This window comes from Nerophis lumbriciformis, linkage group LG22, assembly GCF_033978685.3.
Source record: "Nerophis lumbriciformis linkage group LG22, RoL_Nlum_v2.1, whole genome shotgun sequence".
NCBI lineage: Eukaryota > Metazoa > Chordata > Actinopteri > Syngnathiformes > Syngnathidae > Nerophis > Nerophis lumbriciformis.
In genome coordinates this window covers 34,002,213-34,024,958 of record NC_084569.2, presented here as the reverse complement: position 1 = coordinate 34,024,958, position 22,746 = coordinate 34,002,213, and the positions used below count along the sequence as shown (strand labels likewise).

Sequence of the window (22,746 nt, the reverse complement as noted above, 5' to 3'; positions counted from 1 at the left end):
GCGTAAAAAAATATAAACCTAATTTATAAATAGTTGTGTACTAATATCATGAAGAAATCACTGTTAGATGCCATAACTGGCCCGTAATTAGTTTTTATAGAACGTAAAAAAAAAAAGCATAATTAATAAATAATTGTGTAATAATATCAGGAAGAAATCACTGTTAGACGCCATAACTGGCCCTTACTGATTTTTTTTTTTACAACGTAAATAAAATATAAACCTAATAAATAATAGTGTAATAATATCATGAAGAAATCACTGTTAGACGCCATAACTGGCTCTCAATGAGTTTTTTTACAGCGTAAAAAAATATAAACCTAATTAATAAATAGTTGTGTACTAATATCATGAAGAAATCACTGTTAGACGCCATAACTGGCCCTTACTGATTTTTTTTTTTTTACAACGTAAATAAAATATAAACCTAATAAATAATAGTGTAATAATATCATGAAGAAATCACTGTTAGACGCCATAACTGGCTCTCAATGAGTTTTTTTACAGCGTAAAAAAATATACACCTAATTTATAAATAGTTGTGTACTAATATCATGAAGAAATCACTGTTAGATGCCATAACTGGCCCGTAATTAGTTTTTATAGAACGTAAAAAAAAAAAGCATAATTAATAAATAATTGTTTAATAATATCAGGAAGAAATCACTGTTAGACGCCATAACTGGCCCTTACTGATTTTTTTTTTTTTACAACGTAAATAAAATATAAACCTAATAAATAATAGTGTAATAAAATCATGAAGAAATCACTGTTAGACGCCATAACTGGCCCTTACTGATTTTATTTTTTTTTTACAACGTAAATAAAATATAAACCTAATAAATAATAGTGTAATAATATCATGAAGAAATCACTGTTAGACGCCATAACTGGCTCTCAATGAGTTTTTTTACAGCGTAAAAAAATATACACCTAATTTATAAATAGTTGTGTACTAATATCATGAAGAAATCACTGTTAGATGCCATAACTGGCCCGTAATTAGTTTTTATAGAACGTAAAAAAAAAAAGCATAATTAATAAATAATTGTTTAATAATATCAGGAAGAAATCACTGTTAGACGCCATAACTGGCCCTTACTGATTTTTTTTTTTACAACGTAAATAAAATATAAACCTAATAAATAATAGTGTAATAATATCATGAAGAAATCACTGTTAGACGCCATAACTGGCTCTCAATGAGTTTTTTTACAGCGTTAAAAAAATATAAACCTAATTTATAAATAGTTGTGTACTAATATCATGAAGAAATCACTGTTAGATGCCATAACTGGCCCGTAATTAGTTTTTATAGAACGTAAAAAAAAAAGCATAATTAATAAATAATTGTGTAATAATATCAGGAAGAAATCACTGTTAGACGCCATAACTGGCCCTTACTGATTTTTTTTTTTACAACGTAAATAAAATATAAACCTAATAAATAATAGTGTAATAATATCATGAAGAAATCACTGTTAGACGCCATAACTGGCTCTCAATGAGTTTTTTTACAGCGTAAAAAAATATACACCTAATTTATAAATAGTTGTGTACTAATATCATGAAGAAATCACTGTTAGATGCCATAACTGGCCCGTAATTAGTTTTTATAGAACGTAAAAAAAAAAAGCATAATTAATAAATAATTGTTTAATAATATCAGGAAGAAATCACTGTTAGACGCCATAACTGGCCCTTACTGATTTTTTTTTTTTTACAACGTAAATAAAATATAAACCTAATAAATAATAGTGTAATAAAATCATGAAGAAATCACTGTTAGACGCCATAACTGGCCCTTACTGATTTTATTTTTTTTTTACAACGTAAATAAAATATAAACCTAATAAATAATAGTGTAATAATATCATGAAGAAATCACTGTTAGACGCCATAACTGGCTCTCAATGAGTTTTTTTACAGCGTAAAAAAATATACACCTAATTTATAAATAGTTGTGTACTAATATCATGAAGAAATCACTGTTAGATGCCATAACTGGCCCGTAATTAGTTTTTATAGAACGTAAAAAAAAAAAGCATAATTAATAAATAATTGTTTAATAATATCAGGAAGAAATCACTGTTAGACGCCATAACTGGCCCTTACTGATTTTTTTTTTTACAACGTAAATAAAATATAAACCTAATAAATAATAGTGTAATAATATCATGAAGAAATCACTGTTAGACGCCATAACTGGCTCTCAATGAGTTTTTTTACAGCGTTAAAAAAATATAAACCTAATTTATAAATAGTTGTGTACTAATATCATGAAGAAATCACTGTTAGATGCCATAACTGGCCCGTAATTAGTTTTTATAGAACGTAAAAAAAAAAGCATAATTAATAAATAATTGTGTAATAATATCAGGAAGAAATCACTGTTAGACGCCATAACTGGCCCTTACTGATTTTTTTTTTTACAACGTAAATAAAATATAAACCTAATAAATAATAGTGTAATAATATCATGAAGAAATCACTGTTAGACGCCATAACTGGCTCTCAATGAGTTTTTTTACAGCGTAAAAAAATATACACCTAATTTATAAATAGTTGTGTACTAATATCATGAAGAAATCACTGTTAGATGCCATAACTGGCCCGTAATTAGTTTTTATAGAACGTAAAAAAAAAAAGCATAATTAATAAATAATTGTTTAATAATATCAGGAAGAAATCACTGTTAGACGCCATAACTGGCCCTTACTGATTTTTTTTTTTACAACGTAAATAAAATATAAACCTAATAAATAATAGTGTAATAATATCATGAAGAAATCACTGTTAGACGCCATAACTGGCTCTCAATGAGTTTTTTTACAGCGTTAAAAAAATATAAACCTAATTTATAAACAGTTGTGTACTAATATCATGAAGAAATCACTGTTAGATGCCATAACTGGCCCGTAATTAGTTTTTATAGAACGTTAAAAAAAAAAGCATAATTAATAAATAATTGTGTAATAATATCAGGAAGAAATCACTGTTAGACGCCATAACTGGCCCTTACTGATTTTTTTTTTTACAACGTAAATAAAATATAAACCTAATAAATAATAGTGTAATAATATCATGAAGAAATCACTGTTAGACGCCATAACTGGCTCTCAATGAGTTTTTTTACAGCGTAAAAAAATATAAACCTAATTAATAAATAGTTGTGTACTAATATCATGAAGAAATCACTGTTAGATGCCATAACTGGCCCTTACTGATTTTTTTTTTTACAACGTAAATAAAATATAAACCTAATAAATAATAGTGTAATAATATCATGAAGAAATCACTGTTAGACGCCATAACTGGCTCTCAATGAGTTTTTTTTACAGTGTAAAAAAATATAAACCTAATTAATAAATAGTTGTGTACTAATATCATGAAGAAATCACTGTTAGACGCCATAACTGGCCCTTACTGATTTTTTTTTTTACAACGTAAATAAAATATAAACCTAATAAATAATAGTGTAATAATATCATGAAGAAATCACTGTTAGACGCCATAACTGGCTCTCAGTGAGTTTTTTTACAGCGTTAAAAAATATAAACCTAATTTATAAATAGTTGTGTACTAATATCATGAAGAAATCACTGTTAGATGCCATAACTGGCCCGTAATTAGTTTTTATAGAACGTAAAAAAAAAAAAGCATAATTAATAAATAATTGTTTAATAATATCAGGAAGAAATCACTGTTAGACGCCATAACTGGCCCTTACTGATTTTTTTTTTTTACAATGTAAATAAAATATAAACCTAATAAATAATAGTGTAATAATATCATGAAGAAATCACTGTTAGACGCCATAACTGGCCCTTACTGATTTTTTTTTTTTTTTACAACGTAAATCAAATATAAACCTAATAAATAATAGTGTAATAATATCATGAAGAAATCACTGTTAGACGCCATAACTGGCTCTCAATGAGTTTTTTTACAGCGTTAAAAAAATATAAACCTAATTTATAAATAGTTGTGTACTAATATCATGAAGAAATCACTGTTAGATGCCATAACTGGCCCGTAATTAGTTTTTATAAAACGTAAAAAAAAAAGCATAATTAATAAATAATTGTGTAATAATATCAGGAAGAAATCACTGTTAGACGCCATAACTGGCCCTTACTGATTTTTTTTTTTACAACGTAAATAAAATATAAACCTAATAAATAATAGTGTAATAATATCATGAAGAAATCACTGTTAGACGCCATAACTGGCTCTCAATGAGTTTTTTTACAGCGTAAAAAAATATAAACCTAATTAATAAATAGTTGTGTACTAATATCATGAAGAAATCACTGTTAGATGCCATAACTGGCCCTTACTGATTTTTTTTTTTTACAACGTAAATAAAATATAAACCTAATAAATAATAGTGTAATAATATCATGAAGAAATCACTGTTAGACGCCATAACTGGCTCTCAATGAGTTTTTTTTACAGTGTAAAAAAATATAAACCTAATTAATAAATAGTTGTGTACTAATATCATGAAGAAATCACTGTTAGACGCCATAACTGGCCACTGATTTATTTTTTTTACAACGTAAATAAAATATAAACCTAATAAATAATAGTGTAATAATATCATGAAGAAATCACTGTTAGACGCCATAACTGGCTCTCAATGAGTTTTTTTACAGTGTAAAAAAATATAAACCTAATTAATAAATAGTTGTGTACTAATATCATGAAGAAATCACTGTTAGACGCCATAACTGGCCCTTACTGATTTTTTTTTTTACAACGTAAATAAAATATAAACCTAATAAATAATAGTGTAATAATATCATGAAGAAATCACTGTTAGACGCCATAACTGGCTCTCAATGAGTTTTTTTACAGCGTAAAAAAATATAAACCTAATTAATAAATAGTTGTGTACTAATATCATGAAGAAATCACTGTTAGATGCCATAACTAGCCCTTAATTAGTTTTTTTACAGTGTAAAAAAAATAAAAACCTAATTAAGAATTAATTGTGTAATAATATCATGAATAAATCACTGTTAGACGCCATATCTGGCCCTCAATTAGTTTTTTTTACAGCGTAAAAAAATATAAACATAATTAATAAATAGTTGTGTAATAATATCATGAAGAATTCACTATTAGACGCCATAACTGGCCCTCAATATTTTTTTTTACAGTGTAAAAAAAATATAAACCTAATTAAGAATTAATTGTGTAATAATATAATGAATAAATCACTGTTAGATGCCATAACTGGCCCTTAATTAGTTTTTTTTACATTGTAAAAAAATATAAACCTAATTAATAAATAATTGTGTAATAATATCATGAAGAATTCACTATTACACGCCATAACTGGCCCTCAATGAGTTTTTTTACAGTGTAAAAAAAATATAAACCTAATTAAGAATTAATTATGTAATAATATAATGAATAAATCACTGTTAGATGCCATAACTGGCCGTAAATTAATTTTTTTTACAGTGTAAAAAATATAAACCTAATTAATAATTGTGTAATAATATCATGAAGAAATCACCGTTAGACGCCATAACTGGCCCTCAATGAGTTTTTTTACAGCGTAAAAAAATTATAAACTTAATTAATAAATAATTGTGTAATATCATGAAGAAATCACTGTTAAATGCCATAACTGGCCGTACTTTTTTTTTTTTTTACAGTGTAAAAAAATATAAACCTAATTATTAAATAATTGTGTAATAATATCATGAAGAAATCACTGTTAGACGCCATAACTGGCCCTCAATTAGTTTTTTTTACAGTGTAATTTTTTTTAAAACCTAAATAATATATAATTGTGTATTAATATCATGAAGAAATCACTGTTAGATGCCATTACTGGCCCTCAATTAGTTTTTTTTTACAGTGTACAAATTTTTTTAAACCTAATTAATAAATAATTGTGTAATAATATCATGAAGAAATCACTATTAGACGCCATAACTTCCCCTCAATTAGTTTTTATAGAACGTTAAATAAATATAAGCATAATTAATAAATAATTGTGTAATAATATCAGGAAGAAATCACTGTTAGACGCCATAACTGGCACTCAATGAGTTTTTTTTACAGCGTAAAAAAATATAAACCTAATTAATAAATAGTTGTGTAATAATATCATGAAGAAATCACCGTTAGACGCCATAACTGGCCCTCAATGAGTTTTTTTACAGTGTAAAAAAAATAAATAAACCTAATTAATAAATAATTGTGTAATAATATCAGGAAGAAATCACTGTTAAGACGCCATAACTTCCCCTCAATTAGTTTTTATAGAACGTTAAATAAATATAAGCATAATTAATAAATAATTGTGTAATAATATCAGGAAGAAATCACTGTTAGACGCCATAACTGGCACTCAATGAGTTTTTTTTACAGCGTAAAAAAATATAAACCTAATTAATAAATAGTTGTGTAATAATATCATGAAGAAATCACTGTTAGATGCCATAACTGGCCCTTAGTTTTTTTACATTGTAAAAAAATATAAACCTAATAAATAATTGTGTAATAATATCATGAAGAAATCACTGTTGAGTGGTTTTTTTTACAGTGTAAAAAGATAAAAACCTAATTAAGAATTAATTGTGTAATAACATCATGAATAAATCACTGTTAGACGCCATAACTGGCCCTCAATTAGTTTTTTTTACAGCGTAAAAAAATATAAACATAATTAATAAATAGTTGTGTAATAATATCATGAAGGATTCACTATTAGATGCCATAACTGGCCCTCAATAAGTTTTGTTTACAGTGTAAAAAAAATATAAACCTAATTAATAAATACTTGTGTAATAATATCATGAAGAAATCACTATTAGACGCCATAACTGGCCCTCAATGAGTTTTTTTTTACAGTGTAAAAAAAATATAAACCTAATTAAGAATTAATTGTGTAATAATATCATGAAGAAATCACTGTTAGATGCCATAACTGGCCCTTAATGATTTTTTTTTTTACAATGTAAATAAAATATAAACCTAATAAATAATCGTGTAATAATATCATGAAGAAATCACTGTTAGATGCCATAACTGGTCCTCAGTTTTTTTACAGTGTAAAAAAAAATATAAACCTAATTAATAAATAATTGTGTAATATCAAGAAGAAATCACTGTTAGATGCCATAACTGACCCTCAATTAGTTTTTTTTACAGTGTAAAAAAAAAATAAACCTAATTAGTAAATGATTGTGAAATAATATCACGAAGACATCACTGTTAAGACGCCATAACTGGCCCTCAATGAGTTTTTTTACACCGTAAAAAAATATAAACATAATTAATAAATAATTGTGTTATAATATCATGAAGAAATCACTATTAGACGACATAACTGGTCCTTAATGAGTTTTTTTACAGTGTAAAAAAAGAAATAAACCTAATTAATAAATAATTGTGTAATAATATCAGGAAGAAATCACTGTTAGACGCCATAACTGGCCCTCAATGAGTTTTTTTACACCGTAAAAAATATATAAACATAATTAATAAATAATTGTGTAATAATATCATGAAGAAATCACTGTTAGACGCCATAACTGGCCCTCAATTAGTTTTTTTTACAGTGTAATTTAAAAAAAAACCTAAATAATATATAATTGTGTATTAATATCATGAAGAAATCACTGTTAGATGCCATAACTGGCCCTTAGTTTTTTTACATTGTAAACAAATATAAACCTAATAAATAATTGTGTACCGGTAATAATATCATGAAGAAATCACTGTTGAGTGGTTTTTTTTACAGTGTAAAAAGATAAAAACCTAATTAATAAATAATTGTGTAATAATATCATGAAGAATTCACTATTACACGCCATAACTGGCCCTCAATGAGTTTTTTTACAGTGTAAAAAAAATATAAACCTAATTAAGAATTAATTGTGTAATAATATAATGAATAACTGTTAGATGCCATAACTGGCCGTAAATTAATTTTATTTACAGTGTAAAAATTATAAACCTAATTAATAATTGTGTAATAATATCATGAGAAATCACTGTTGAGTGGTTTTTTTTACAGTGTAAAAAGATAAAAACCTAATTAAGAATTAATTGTGTAATAACATCATGGATAAATCACTGTTAGACGCCATAACTGGCCCTCAATTAGTTTTTTTTACAGCGTAAAAAAATATAAACATAATTAATAAATAGTTGTGTAATAATATCATGAAGAATTCACTATTAGACGCCATAACTGGCCCTCAATAAGTTTTGTTTACAGTGTAAAAAAAATATAAACCTAATTAAGAATTAATTGTGTAATAATATCATGAAGAAATCACTGTTAGACGCCATAACTGGCCCTTAATGATTTTTTTTTTTACAATGTAAATAAAATATAAACCTAATAAATAATTGTGTAATAATATCATGAAGAAATCACTGTTAGATGCCATAACTGGTCCTCAGTTTTTTTTACAGTGTAAAAAAAATATAAACCTAATTAATAAATAATTGTGTAATATCAAGAAGAAATCACTATTAGACGCCATAACTGGCCCTCAATTAGTTTTTTTTACAGTGTAAAAAAAATATAAACCTAATTAGTAAATGATTGTGAAATAATATCACGAAGACATCACTGTTAAGACGCCATAACTGGCCCTCAATGAGTTTTTTTACACCGTAAAAAAATATAAACATAATTATAAATAATTGTGTAATAATATCATGAAAAAAATCACTATTAGACGACATAACTGGTCCTTAATGAGTTTTTTTACAGTGTAAAAAAAGAAATAAACCTAATTAATAAATACCGTATTTTCCGCACTATAAGGCGCACCTAAAAACCACAAACTTTCTCAAAAGCTGACAGTGCGCCTTATAACCCGGTGCGCTTTATATATGGATAAATATTAAGATTCATTTTCATAAAGTTTAGGTCTCGCAACTACGGTAAACAGCCGCCATCTTTTTTCCCCGTAGAAGAAGCGCGCGGTGCATGCTGGGATATGTGACGTTTCATTTCCATTTGTGTGTTTATGTAAAGACCCCAAAATGGCTCCTATTAAGTGTGTTGTCTGTCTAATTATAAATAATGCAGACGAGGCGTGTTAACTGAGTTCTCAACGTTTACTCACAGCGTGCTCATAACCACATTCTAACTGCCAGCATACAACAACGCTTCTCAGGGCTACCGCGCATGCTCGTCACTATCGTTGCATGCTGGGTAGTGTAGTTGTTATATTTGCTAGCTCATAACATCACATTGAGAGACACGCTTACGCACTTAATTCAATACTCGCCGTCATTCCGGGTGGATTGACAAAAGACCACCAGCCGCTAGATATTGGTGTCAACAGGGCATTCGAAGCTAGACTGCTAACTGCGTGGGAACAATGGAAGACAGAAGGCGAACACACCTTCACTAAGACGAGGAGGCAGCGCCAGACGACGCCAACATCTGCCAGTGGATCGTAAATTTGCCCAACTTTTCACTTCGGACACCGAAGACGAAGGATTTACGAATGAAGAATAACTTCAGAAAGTGAGCGCTATGTTTATTTTGTGTGTTGTGACATTAACGTTCGAGCAACATTATGTTGCTATTGCTCTGCACTATTTTGAATTTTACTATGTTTGTGATTGCACATTTGCGTACATTTTGGGAGTGAACAGAGTTGTTAGAACGCTGGTTTTTAATATATTATTAAAGTTTGACTGACCTATCTGACTGTTTTTTTGACATTCCCTTTAGCGCAGCGTAGGCGCGGCTTATAGTCCGGGGCGGCTTATTGGTGGACAAAGTTATGAAATATGTAATTTATTGAAGGTGCGGCTAATAATCCGGTGCGCCTTATAGTGCGGAAAATACGGGTAATTGTGTAATAATATCAGGAAGAAATCACTGTTAGACGCCATAACTGGCCCTCAATGAGTTTTTTTACACCGTAAAAAAAATATAAACATAATTAATAAATAATTGTGTAATAATATCAGGAAGAAATCACTGTTAGACGCCATAACTGGTCCTTAATGAGTTTTTTTTTTTTTTACTATGTAAATAAAATATAAACCTAATAAATAATTGTGTAATAATATCATGAAGAAATCACTATTAGATGCCATAACTGGCCCTTAGTTTTTTCACAGTGTAAAAAAATATAAACCTAATTAATAAATAATTGTGTAATAATATCATGAAGAAATCACTGTCAAGACGCCATAACTGGCCCTCAATTAGTTTTTTTTACAGTGTGAAAAATATATAAACCTAATTAGTAAATGATTGTGAAATATCACGAAGACATCACTGTTAAGACGACATAACTGGCCCTCAATGAGTTTTTTTACACCGTAAAAAAATATAAACATAATTAATAAATAATTGTGTAATAATATCATGAAGAAATCACTATTAGACGACATAACTGGTCCTTAATGAGTTTTTTTACAGTGTAAAAAAAAGAAATAAACCTAATTAATAAATAATTGTGTAATAATATCAGGAAGAAATCACTGCTAGACGCCATAACTGGCCCTCAATGAGTTTTTTTACACCGTAAAAAAAATATAAACATAATTAATAAATAATTGTGTAATAATATCAGGAAGAAATCACTGTTAGACGCCATAACTGGACCTTAATGATTTTTTTTATTTTTTTTTACAATGTAAATAAAATATAAACCTAATAAATAATTGTGTAATAATATCATGAAGAAATCACTGTTAGATGCCATAACTGGTCCTCAGTTTTTTTTACAGTGTAAAAAAAATATAAACCTAATTAATAAATAATTGTGTAATATCAAGAAGAAATCACTATTAGACGCCATAACTGGCCCTCAATTAGTTTTTTTTACAGTGTAAAAAAAATATAAACCTAATTAGTAAATGATTGTGAAATAATATCACGAAGACATCACTGTTAAGACGCCATAACTGGCCCTCAATGAGTTTTTTTACACCGTAAAAAAATATAAACATAATTATAAATAATTGTGTAATAATATCATGAAAAAAATCACTATTAGACGACATAACTGGTCCTTAATGAGTTTTTTTACAGTGTAAAAAAAGAAATAAACCTAATTAATAAATAATTGTGTAATAATATCAGGAAGAAATCACTGTTAGACGCCATAACTGGCCCTCAATCTGTTTTTTTACACCGTAAAAAAAATATAAACATAATTAATAAATAATTGTGTAATAATATCAGGAAGAAATCACTGTTAGACGCCATAACTGGTCCTTAATGAGTTTTTTTTTTTTTTACTATGTAAATAAAATATAAACCTAATAAATAATTGTGTAATAATATCATGAAGAAATCACTATTAGATGCCATAACTGGCCCTTAGTTTTTTCACAGTGTAAAAAAATATAAACCTAATTAATAAATAATTGTGTAATAATATCATGAAGAAATCACTGTCAAGACGCCATAACTGGCCCTCAATTAGGTTTTTTTACAGTGTGAAAAATATATAAACCTAATTAGTAAATGATTGTGAAATATCACGAAGACATCACTGTTAAGACGACATAACTGGCCCTCAATGAGTTTTTTTACACCGTAAAAAAATATAAACATAATTAATAAATAATTGTGTAATAATATCATGAAGAAATCACTATTAGACGACATAACTGGTCCTTAATGAGTTGTTTTACAGTGTAAAAAAAAGAAATAAACCTAATTAATAAATAATTGTGTAATAATATCAGGAAGAAATCACTGCTAGACGCCATAACTGGCCCTCAATGAGTTTTTTTACACCGTAAAAAAAATATAAACATAATTAATAAATAATTGTGTAATAATATCAGGAAGAAATCACTGTTAGACGCCATAACTGGACCTTAATGATTTTTTTTTTTTTTTTTTACTATGTAAATAAAATATAAACCTAATAAATAATTGTGTAATAATATCATGAAGAAATCACTGTTGGATGCCATAACTGGCCCTTAGTTCTTTTACAGTGTAAAAAAATATAAACCTAATTAATAAATAATTGTGTAATAATATCATGAAGAAATCACTATTAGATGCCATAACTGGCCCTTAGTTTTTTTACAGTGTAAAAAAATATAAACCTAATTAATAAATAATTGTGTAATAATATCATGAAGAAATCACTGTTAAAAACGCCATAACTGGCCCTCAATGAAAATAAGTTTGATACCCGTGCCTTTCAGGTTTGAGGACAAAACAATTCAATGTTTTTTCCCCAGTTAGCAATCAGCCTTTAACGAGAGCAATTGATTATGTAACAAAAGACAAATCAACTTTAGACTCTACAGCTGTCACAACAATTCATAACACAAATGACTTTGTCCATGTGAAACCCAGCAACTCTGATATGGAATATTCTTTGTCATCCCGCAGCGCTAATGAGCTTTCTGGGTCATTTGTATGCGTGAAGTGCTAATGGAAAACAAATGTGTCAAAATGTACTACGCACAGTAGTGAAGTGAAGAATAGCATGTGCTCTGCGCAGCCTCTCTTCTTGCGTCATCACAAAAAAAATGCAACTTAGAAAAAGGAGTCCTGATGCACCCGATCCACTCAGGAAGACGACAAAAACCATAAAAACAACAACATGTAGACACCGAGTCGATACCTTTACTCTAAAGCAGTAAACTTCATAACAGAAAAAGTATGAAAACAACCGACATCATAAAGTGAGGTCCTTTGTGACCTCATAAGGTCTTTTGACGAGGTGCAACAAAACAAAAACAAAACAAGTCAAATTGCGTATTTTGTATTATTATCACTTTATGAACACCATTTCTATCCACCCATTTCTACACTGCAAAAAGTCAGTGTTCAAAAACAAGAGAAAAAAAAATACAAAAATGAGGGGTATTTTATTTGAACTAAGCAAAATTATCTGCCAATAGAACAAGAAAATTTGGCTTGTCAAGACTTTCCAAAACAAGTAAAATTAGCGAACCTCAATGAACACAAAAATACCTTAAAATAAGTACATTCTCAATAATAACTGTACTACAAACCCCGTTTCCATATGAGTTGGGAAATTGTGTTAGATGTAAATATAAACGGACTACAATGATTTGCAAATCATTTTCAACCCATATTCAGTTGAATATGCTACAAAGACAACATATTTGATGTTCAAACTCATAAACTTTATTTTTTTTTTACAAATAATAATTAACTTAATGGCTGCAACACGTGCCAAAGTAGTTGGGAAAGGGCATGTTCACCACTGTGTTACATGGCCTTTCCTTTTAACAACACTCAGTAAACGTTTGGGAACTGAGGAGACACATTTTTGAAGCTTCTCAGGTGGAATTCTTTCCCATTCTTGCTTGATGTACAGCTTAAGTTGTTCAACAGTCCGGGGGTCTCCGTTGTGCTATTTTAGACTTCATAATGCGCCACACATTTTCAATGGGAGACAGGTCTGGACTACATGTTGAACAGTTTAAGAAAAATCTTTCTCAACCAGCTATTGCAAGGAATTTAGGGATTTCACCATCTATGGTCCGTAAAATCATCAAAGGGTTCAGAGAATCTGGAGAAATCACTGCACGTAAGCAGCTAAGCCCGTGACCTTCGATCCCTCAGGCTGTACTGCATCAACAAGCGACATCAGTGTGTAAAGGATATCACCACATGGGCTCAGGAACACTTCAGAAACCCACTGTCAGTAACTACAGTTGGTCGCTACATCTGTAAGTGCAAGTTAAAATTATCCTATGCAAGGCGAAAACCGTTTATCGACAACACCCAGGAACGCCGTCGGCTTCGCTGGGCCTTAGCTCATCTAAGATGGACTGATACAAAGTGGAAAAGTGTTCTGTGGTCTGACGAGTCCACATTTCAAATTTTTTTTGGAAACTTTGGACGTCGTGTCCTCCGGACCAAAGAGGAAAAGAACCATCCGGATTGTTATAGGCGCAAAGTTGAAAAGCCAGCATCTGTGATGGTATGGGGGTGTATTAGTGCCCAAGACATGGGTAACTTACACATCTGTGAAGGCGCCATTAATGCTGAAAGGTACATACAGGTTTTGGAGCAACATATGTTGCTATCCAAGCAACGTTACCATGGACGCCCCTGCTTATTTCAGCAAGACAATGCCAAGCCACGTGTTACATCAACGTGGCTATATAGTAAAAGAGTGCGGGTACTAGACTGGCCTGCCTGTAGTCCAGACCTGTCTCCCATTGAAAATGTGTGGCGCATTATGAAGCCTAAAATAGCACAACGGAGACCCCCGGACTGTTGAACAACTTAAGCTGTACATCAAGCAAGAATGGGAAAGAATTCCACCTGAGAAGCTTCAAAAATGTGTCTCCTCAGTTCCCAAACGTTTACTGAGTGTTGTTAAAAGGAAAGGCCATGTAACACAGTGGTGAACATGCCCTTTCCCAACTACTTTGTCACGTGTTGCAGCCATGAAATTCTAAGTTAATTATTATTTGCAAAAATAAATAAAGTTTCTGAGTTTGAACATCAAATATGTTATCTTTGTAGTGCATTCAATTGAATATGGGTTGAAAAGGATTTGCAAATCACTGTATTCCGTTTATATTTACATCTAACACAATTTCCCAACTCATATGGAAACGGGGTTTGTATATTCATACAATAGTCATTGTTAAAAGCGGCCCTCAGAGGGCAACCATGACTGGGATGTGGCCCTCAATGAAAATGAGTTTGACACCCCTGCATTAAACCATATCCAAATGTATTTACAATCTGCAAAGTATGTGAAAATACCGTCTAAACATCATAAAATGCCACAAATTTAGTCGACCATTTTGAATATTTCGCTCCGAACGTCGTCTGCAAATTCCGCAGATTCAGTGTCAGATGACGCCACTGGAGGAACGCCTCAGCACTCTGGCCGTATCATCAGGTCAGTCATACTGGAAATAACGCAAAAAAGTGTAAAGAGATGTGCTGTTTATCATTTACAATCCTTACGTAAGACAAGAACACATATGCTGGGCTTTTTTTATGCATTCAAAATCGGAAATAAATAGCTAATAATTGAGTCAACAGATAGAGGGTCCTCTATTGCAGTGTTTTTCAACCTTGTTTGAGCCAAGGCACATTTTATGTGTTGAAAAAAATGCGGAGGCACACCACCAGCAGAAATCATTAAAAAATGAAACTCAGTTGACAGTAAAAAGTCGTCGTCGCAATTGTTGGATATGACTTTAAACCATAACCAAGCATGCATCACTATAGCTCTTGTCTCAAAGTAGGTGTACTGTCACCACCTGTCACGTCACACACTGACTTATTTGGAGTTTTTTGCTGTTTTCATGTGTGTCGTGTTTTAGTTCTTGTCTTGCGCTCCTATTTTGGTGGCTTTTTCTCTTTTTGGTATTTTCCTGTAACAGTTTCATGTCTTCCTTTGAGCGATATTTCCCGCATCTACTTTGTTTTAGCAATGAAGAATATTTCAGTTATTTTTATCCTTCTTTGTGTGGACATTGTTGATTGTCATGTCATGTTCGGATGAACATTGTGGACGCCGTCTTTGCTCCACAGTAAGTCTTTGCTGTCGTCCAGCATTCTGTTTTTGTTTACTTTGTAGCCAGTTCAGTTTTAATTTCGTTCTGTATAGCCTTCCCTAAGCTTCAATGCCTTTTCTTAGGGGCACTCACCTTTTGTTTATTTTTGGTTTAAGCATTAGACACCTTTTTACCTGCACACTGCCTCCCGCTGTTCCCGACATCTACAAAGCAATTAGCTACCGGCTGCCACCTACTGATATGGAAGAGTATTACACGGTTACTCTGCCGAGCTTTAGACAGCACCGACACTCAACAACAACACATCATTTGCAGATTATAATTACTAGTTTGCAAAAAATATTTTTAATCCAAATAGGAGAAATTAGATAATCTCCCACGGCACACCAGACTGTATCTCATAAAATCCCCATAAAATCTTCTAAGAAACATTCAGAAACCACAAACAATTCTCCATTTTAATGTCATGACCTGAAAATGTACTAAATATGAGTGATATTGTTATTAGAAGTGCTAACGCAGACAGCCTATTTTAGCAGCTCTTTGGTAGCAGGTAGCTACTTTGCTTCTGCTTCGTCTCAAGCTGTCAATTACCTCCAGGACAAGATTTTAGACCTGCACAACACTGGAATGGACACAAATCATCGTCATGCACTCAACCACGGGACTGAGACCTAAAAACTAACGACTATTTCAACACAATCACATTTCGGTGCAATTTAGTCTTAAAGGTGCTGTTGAAACTTGCTCACAGTTTCATTCTTTGATGCACAAAATATAACAAAACCACCATTGGCTAGCTTGTGTTACCATTAGCGCTGTAACAGAACACATTTGTTTTAAAAGGGTCCATATTTTTCACAATTACTAAACTTATGTAATTTTTTTTTTTTTTACCGGCCTGAACACAATAATTGGTGTTTACAGCGATCACTCACCCTGTCTCATCAACAACTATGTGCAGAGAGCGCGTGCACACGTACATAAACAGTCCAAGAGAAGCAACAAAAAATCTGCAGTCATGTTGTTATGATAGAATATACATTCAATGACCGCTAACGCTAGCTATCCAAACCGCTATTATTACAGTATTTTCCATACTATAGTATATACATTCAATGACCGCTAATGCTAGCTAGCCAAACCGCTATTATTACAGTATTTTCCATACAATAGAATATACATTCTATGACCGCTAACGCTAGCTATCCAAACCACTATTATTACAGTATTTTCCATACTATAGAATATACGCTAGCTATCCAAACCACTATTATTACAGTATTTTCCATACTATAGTATATACATTCAATGAATGCTAATGCTAGCTATCCAAATATCTATTATAACAGTATTTTCCATACTATAGAATATACAACGCTAGCTATCCAAACCACTATTATTACAGTATTTTCCATACTATAGTATATACATTCAATGACCGCTAATGCTAGCTAGCCAAACCGCTATTATTACAGTATTTTCCATACTATAGAATATATATTCTATGACCGCTAACGCTAGCTATCCAAATCGCTATTTATTTATTTATTTATTTTAATTAATTTTTATTTTTTATTTTTTTTGTCCTGTCCAGCTCCTCAGGCAAATCATATAGTTGATGTCAATGCCCATATCGGCTGTTCAGATTTACTTTACAAAAGAGAAGTGTAGGATACTTCTCTTGTTGCCTTATTTGTATTTGACTTTATTAAATGTATTTATATTATCATTTGGTGCAGCCGGGCCGGAGCAGGAGGGGATAGAAAGAGAAAAAAAAGAAGACAGAGGGGGAAATTGTGGGGACAAGAGGGGCATTAGACAGAGAGATTGCTATTTCTACAGTATTTTCCATACTATAAGCGACATCCACTGAATTTTAGAAGGAAAACATAAGTTGTTATATTTTAGCCGCACCGGACTATATGCTGCAGATATATACCGGTACATTCTGAAATTAGATATTTACATAGAAGGATTTTGTTCATGTTTATTTACAAATAAACTTAATTGTTTTCAAACGGCCAAAACATGGATTATCAAACAAAACCAAACAAAACATTTTTCTAATAAAGTTGAAGATGATTATAAGGATTCTTCCTTGTACTTTGTAAACACTTTTGAGTTGGAACAGTTTCCTAAAGTGGATCATTTTAGTACATGGTTTGATTTCTTTGCTTAGTCCATTTCACAATTTAGCCGTTGGCAAAGAAAAATCCATAGATTAGCCGCACCTTTGTATAAACCGCAGGGATCAAAGCTTGGGGGAAAAAAAGTAGCGGTCAATAGTCCGGGAAATACGGTAGCTAACAACACCCAATGCTAATGCTTTGAAAGGATAGCGCCCTCTAGGCATCTGTGTAAATGTTGCAAACAGCCCCTTTAGTACATCGAAGTCTCTGGACATACACAAATATGTTGACACACACACACACAAAGGATTCTCTCTCTCTCTGTCATGTCATTGCACTGAATCGCCTCTTTCTCAGAGCCATTTGTGCACAATTGTGCCAGTTTGCACATACCCTCCAAATGTGCTAAATATAGAACACGATGCACTGCAAAAACTGAAATCTGAGTAAGATTAAATACAAACCCCGTTTCCATATGAGTTGGGAAATTGTGTTAGATGTAAATATAAACGGAATACAATGATTTGTGAATCCTTTTCAACCCATATTCAGTTGAATATGCTACAGACAACATATTTGATGTTCAAACTGATAAACATTTTTTTCTTTTGCAAATAATCATTAACTTTAGAATTTGATGCCAGCAACACGTGACAAAGAAGTTGGGAAAGGTGGCAATAAATACTGATAAAGTTGAGGAATGCTCATCAAACACTTATTTGGAACATCCCACAGGTGAACAGGCAAATTGGGAACAGGTGGGTGCCATGATTGGGTATAAAAGTAGATTCCATGAAATGCTCAGTCATTCACAAACAAGGATGGGGCGAGGGTCACCACTTTGTCAACAAATGCGTGAGCAAATTGTTGAACAGTTTAAGAAAAACCTTTCTCAACCAGCTATTGCAAGGAATTTAGGGATTTCACCATCTACGGTCCGTAATATCATCAAAGTGTTCAGAGAATCTGGAGAAATCACTGCACGTAAGCAGCTAAGCCCGTGACCTTCGATCCCTCAGGCTGTACTGCATCAACAAGCGACATCAGTGTGTAAAGGATATCACCACATGGGCTCAGGAACACTTCAGAAACCCACTGTCAGTAACTACAGTTGGTCGCTACATCTGTAAGTGCAAGTTAAAAGTCTCCTATGCAAGGCGAAAACCGTTTATCAACAACACCCAGAAACGCCGTCGGCTTCGCTGGGCCTGAGCTCATCTAAGATGAACTGATACAAAGTGGAAAAGTGTTCTGTGGTCTGACGAGTCCACATTTCAAATTGTTTTTGGAAACTGTGGACGTCGTGTCCTCCGGACCAAAGACGAAAAGAACCATCCGGATTGTTATAGGCGCAAAGTTGAAAAGCCAGCATCTGTGATGGTATGGGGGTGTATTAGTGCCCAAGACATGGGTAACTTACACATCTGTGAAGGCACCATTAATGCTGAAAGGTACATACAGGTTTTGGAGCAACAAATGTTGCCATCCAAGCAACGTTACCATGGACGCCCCTGCTTATTTCAGCAAGACAATGCCAAGCCACGTGTTACATCAACGTGGCTTCATAGTAAAAGAGTGCGGGTACTAGACTGGCCTGCCTGTAGTCCAGACCTGTCTCCCATTGAAAATGTGTGGCGCATTATGAAGCCTAAAATAACACAAGCAAGAATGGGAAATAATTCCACCTGAGAAGCTTAAAAAATGTGTCTCCTCAGTTCCCAAACGTTTACTGTGTTGTTAAAAGGAAAGGCCATGTAACACAGTGGTGAACATGCCTTTTCCCAACTACTTTGGCACGTGTTGCTGGCATCAAATTCTAAAGTTAATTATTATTTGCAAAAAAAAAAAAGTTTATGAGTTTGAACATCAAATATGTTGTCTTTGTAGTGCATTCAATTGAATATGGGTTGAAAAGGATTTGCAAATCATTGTATTCCGTTTATATTTACATCTAACACAATTTCCCAACTCATATGGAAACGGGGTTTGTAATACCGTATATCTCATATATGGGGGGGAAAGAAAAGAAAAAACGTCTTGCAATGTGCATTTCTTTGCATTTGGATCATTCTAGACAAACAAAAATGTGCTTATAGTTTGCACACGCTGTTTAGCATGGGTTATTTGCATCTTAGTAGATTAGCCCCAAACAGTTTAAGTCTTGTTAATTCCCATTGCAAGTGCTAAATGATAATATTTGCATCTTCTCCTCCTGCTTTAAGGGGCGGTCTGATGATCAGCATATATTCTGCATACTCATGAAGACAAGACGGGCAAGATGAATTGTGCTTGCTATTTTGCTCATTTACGAGACGCCGTTTTGTAGATCAGCTTTGCATGCGTTAAATATTTTAAAACATTTTTGGTTGGGCTTTTCTTTCTTGGGGGATGGTTGTCTCCTGCTCTTCCCGTGCCTTGTTGTCCGCTGGGTGTGTTGGTCTACTCATACTTGCCAACCCTCCCGATTTTCCCAAGACAACCATTCTCCCGAATTTCTCTCGATTTCCACTCTTAGTTAATAGTTAATGTATGTGCAGAATAAGGCATTCATAAGTACTTAAAGGCCTACTGAAATGTGATTTTCTTACTTAAACGGGGATAGCAGGTCCATTCTATGTGTCATACTTGATCATTTCGCGATATTGCCATATTTTTGCTGAAAGGATTTAGTAGAGAACATCGACAATTTTTGGTCGCTGATAAAAAAAGTCTTGCCTGTACCGGAAGTAGCAGACGAGTAGCGTGACGTCACAGGTTGTGGAGCTCCTCACATTCGCACATTGTTTACAATCATGGCCACCAGCAGCGAGAGCGATTCGGAGAAAGTGACGATTTCCCCATTAATTTGAGCGAGGATGAAAGATTTGTGGATGAGGAAAGTGAGAGTGAAGGACTAGAGGGCAGTGGGAGCGATTCAGATAAGGAAGATGCTTTGAGAGGCGGGTGGGACCTGATATTCAGCTGGGAATGACTAAAACAGTAAATAAACACAAGACATATATATACTCTATTAGCCACAACACAACCAGGCTTATATTTAATATGCCACAAATTAATCCCGCATAACAAACACCTCCCCCCTCCCGTCCATATAACCCGCCAATACAACTCAAACACCTGCACAACACACTCAATCCCACAGCCCAAAGTACCGTTCACCTCCCCAAAGTTCATACAGCACATATATTTCCCCAAAGTCCCCAAAGTTACGTACGTGACATGCACATAGCGGCACGCACGTACGGGCAAGCGATCAAATGTTTGGAAGCCGCAGCTGCATGCGTACTCACGGTACCGCGTCTGCGCATCCTACTCAAAGTCCTCCTGGTAAGAGTCTCTGTTGTCCCAGTTCTCCACAGGCCAATGGTAAAGCTTGACTGTCATCTTTCGGGAATGTAAACAATGAAACACCGGCTGTGTTTGTGTTGCTGCAGCCGGCCGCAATACACCGCTTCCCACCTACAGCTTTCTTCTTTGCCGCCTCCATTGTTCATTGAACAAATTGCAAAAGATTCACCAACACAGATGTCCAGAATACTGTGGAATTTTGCGATGAAAACAGACGACTTAATAGCTGGCCACCATGCTGTCCCAAAATGTCCTCCACACTCCGTGACGTCACGTGCTGACGTCATCATACCGAGACGTTTTCAGCAGGATATTTCGCGCAAAATTTAAAATTGCACTTTAGTGGCATGTGTTGCAATGTTAAGATTTCATCATTGATATATAAACTATCAGACTGCGTGGTCGGTAGTAGTGGGTTTCAGTAGGCCTTTAATAATGACTAATTAAGAGCCAATATGTATGTATATCGTATCTGCTGATGCTGTTCTATTGTTTTCGTTGTCCCTCTGTCTTATCCCTGTAATTACCCCTATATTTGTCTTTTTTTCCCCCTTCTTTCTATCTCCTCCTGCTCCGGTCCGACTCTGCCAAACATCAATATAAATCCATTTAATAAAGTCAAATACAAACAAGGCAACAAGAGAAGTATCCCACACTTCTCTTTTGTAAAGTACATCTGACCAGCAGATATGGACATAATATGATTTGCCTGAGTGGCTGCAGGACAAAAAAACATGTTTTAAAAACATGCAAATCCTTATTGGATCAGGACCACAGAGAAAAACAAGCTGCACACAAAGAGCCGAGGGCACACATTGTCTGTGTCATTTTAGATGCCAGCTAGATCATAAATCCATTTTTGCCAAAATCCGAGCGTATTCATATATGTCAGAAAGTGACCAAATTAGCGTTGGCTGTGTGGTTGAGATGGAAAGGCAGTGGTTCTGAAACTGACACAGCCCACCAATCACTTTCGTTGTTTTGTTACGTGACTGACCTTTAACAAACTTTTTCTATTGAGTTTCCAGATGGATTCGGAGGAACAAACTTTAGTGAAACAAATCATCGGTTCTAGCTTAGGGAAGAACAACAACACGCACTTGGTCACTTGTAACGGACACACCCATTAAGTTTAGAGTAGAGATGTCCGATAATGGCTTTTTTGCCGATATCCGATATTATCCAACTCTTAATTACCGATTCCGATATCAACCGATACCGATATATGTAGTCGTGGAATTAACACATTATTATGCCTAATTTTGTTGTGATGCCCCGCTGGATGCATTAAACAATGTAACAAGGTTTTCCAAAATAAATCAACTCAAGTTATGGAAAAAAGTGCCAACATGGCACTGCCATATTTATTATTGAAGTCACAAAGTGCATTATTTTTTTTAGCATGCCTCAAAACATCAGCTTGGAATTTGGGACATGCTCGAGAGTGAGGTGGAGTTGTTAGGGGGTAGCGGGGTGTGTATATTGTAGCGTCCCGGAAGAGTTAGGGCTGCATGGGATTCTGGGTATTTGTCCTGTTGTGTTTATGTTGTGTTACGGTGCGGATGTTCTCCCGAAATGTGTTTGTCATTCTTGTTTGGTGTGGGTTCACAGTGTGGCGCATATTTGTAACCGTGTTAAAGTTGTTTATACGGCCACCCTCAGTGTGACCTGTATGTCTGTTGACCAAGTATGCATGGCATTCACTTGTGTGTGTGGAAAGCCGTTGATATTATGTGCCTGGGCCGGCACGCAAAGGCAGTGCCTTTTAAGGCAG

The 22,746-nt window shown here is 33.2% G+C and overlaps 1 protein-coding gene across 2 annotated transcripts in view; it reads right to left on the bottom strand.

Annotated features, from left to right (window-relative positions):
* Positions 1-22,746, bottom strand: part of fbxl16 (F-box and leucine-rich repeat protein 16) — a 101,258-nt gene that overhangs the window by 58,907 nt on the left and 19,605 nt on the right. Inside the window, exon 1 of one of the 2 annotated variants that reach the window (XM_061973774.2) lies at positions 12,441-12,695. The exons of the other annotated variant lie outside the window; for it this stretch is intronic. Coding sequence (XP_061829758.2) covers positions 12,441-12,463 — 23 coding nt within the window. The 5' untranslated portion in view covers positions 12,464-12,695. Of the gene's footprint in view, positions 1-12,440; positions 12,696-22,746 lie in introns of those variants that run through there. 2 annotated transcript variants of the gene reach the window in all.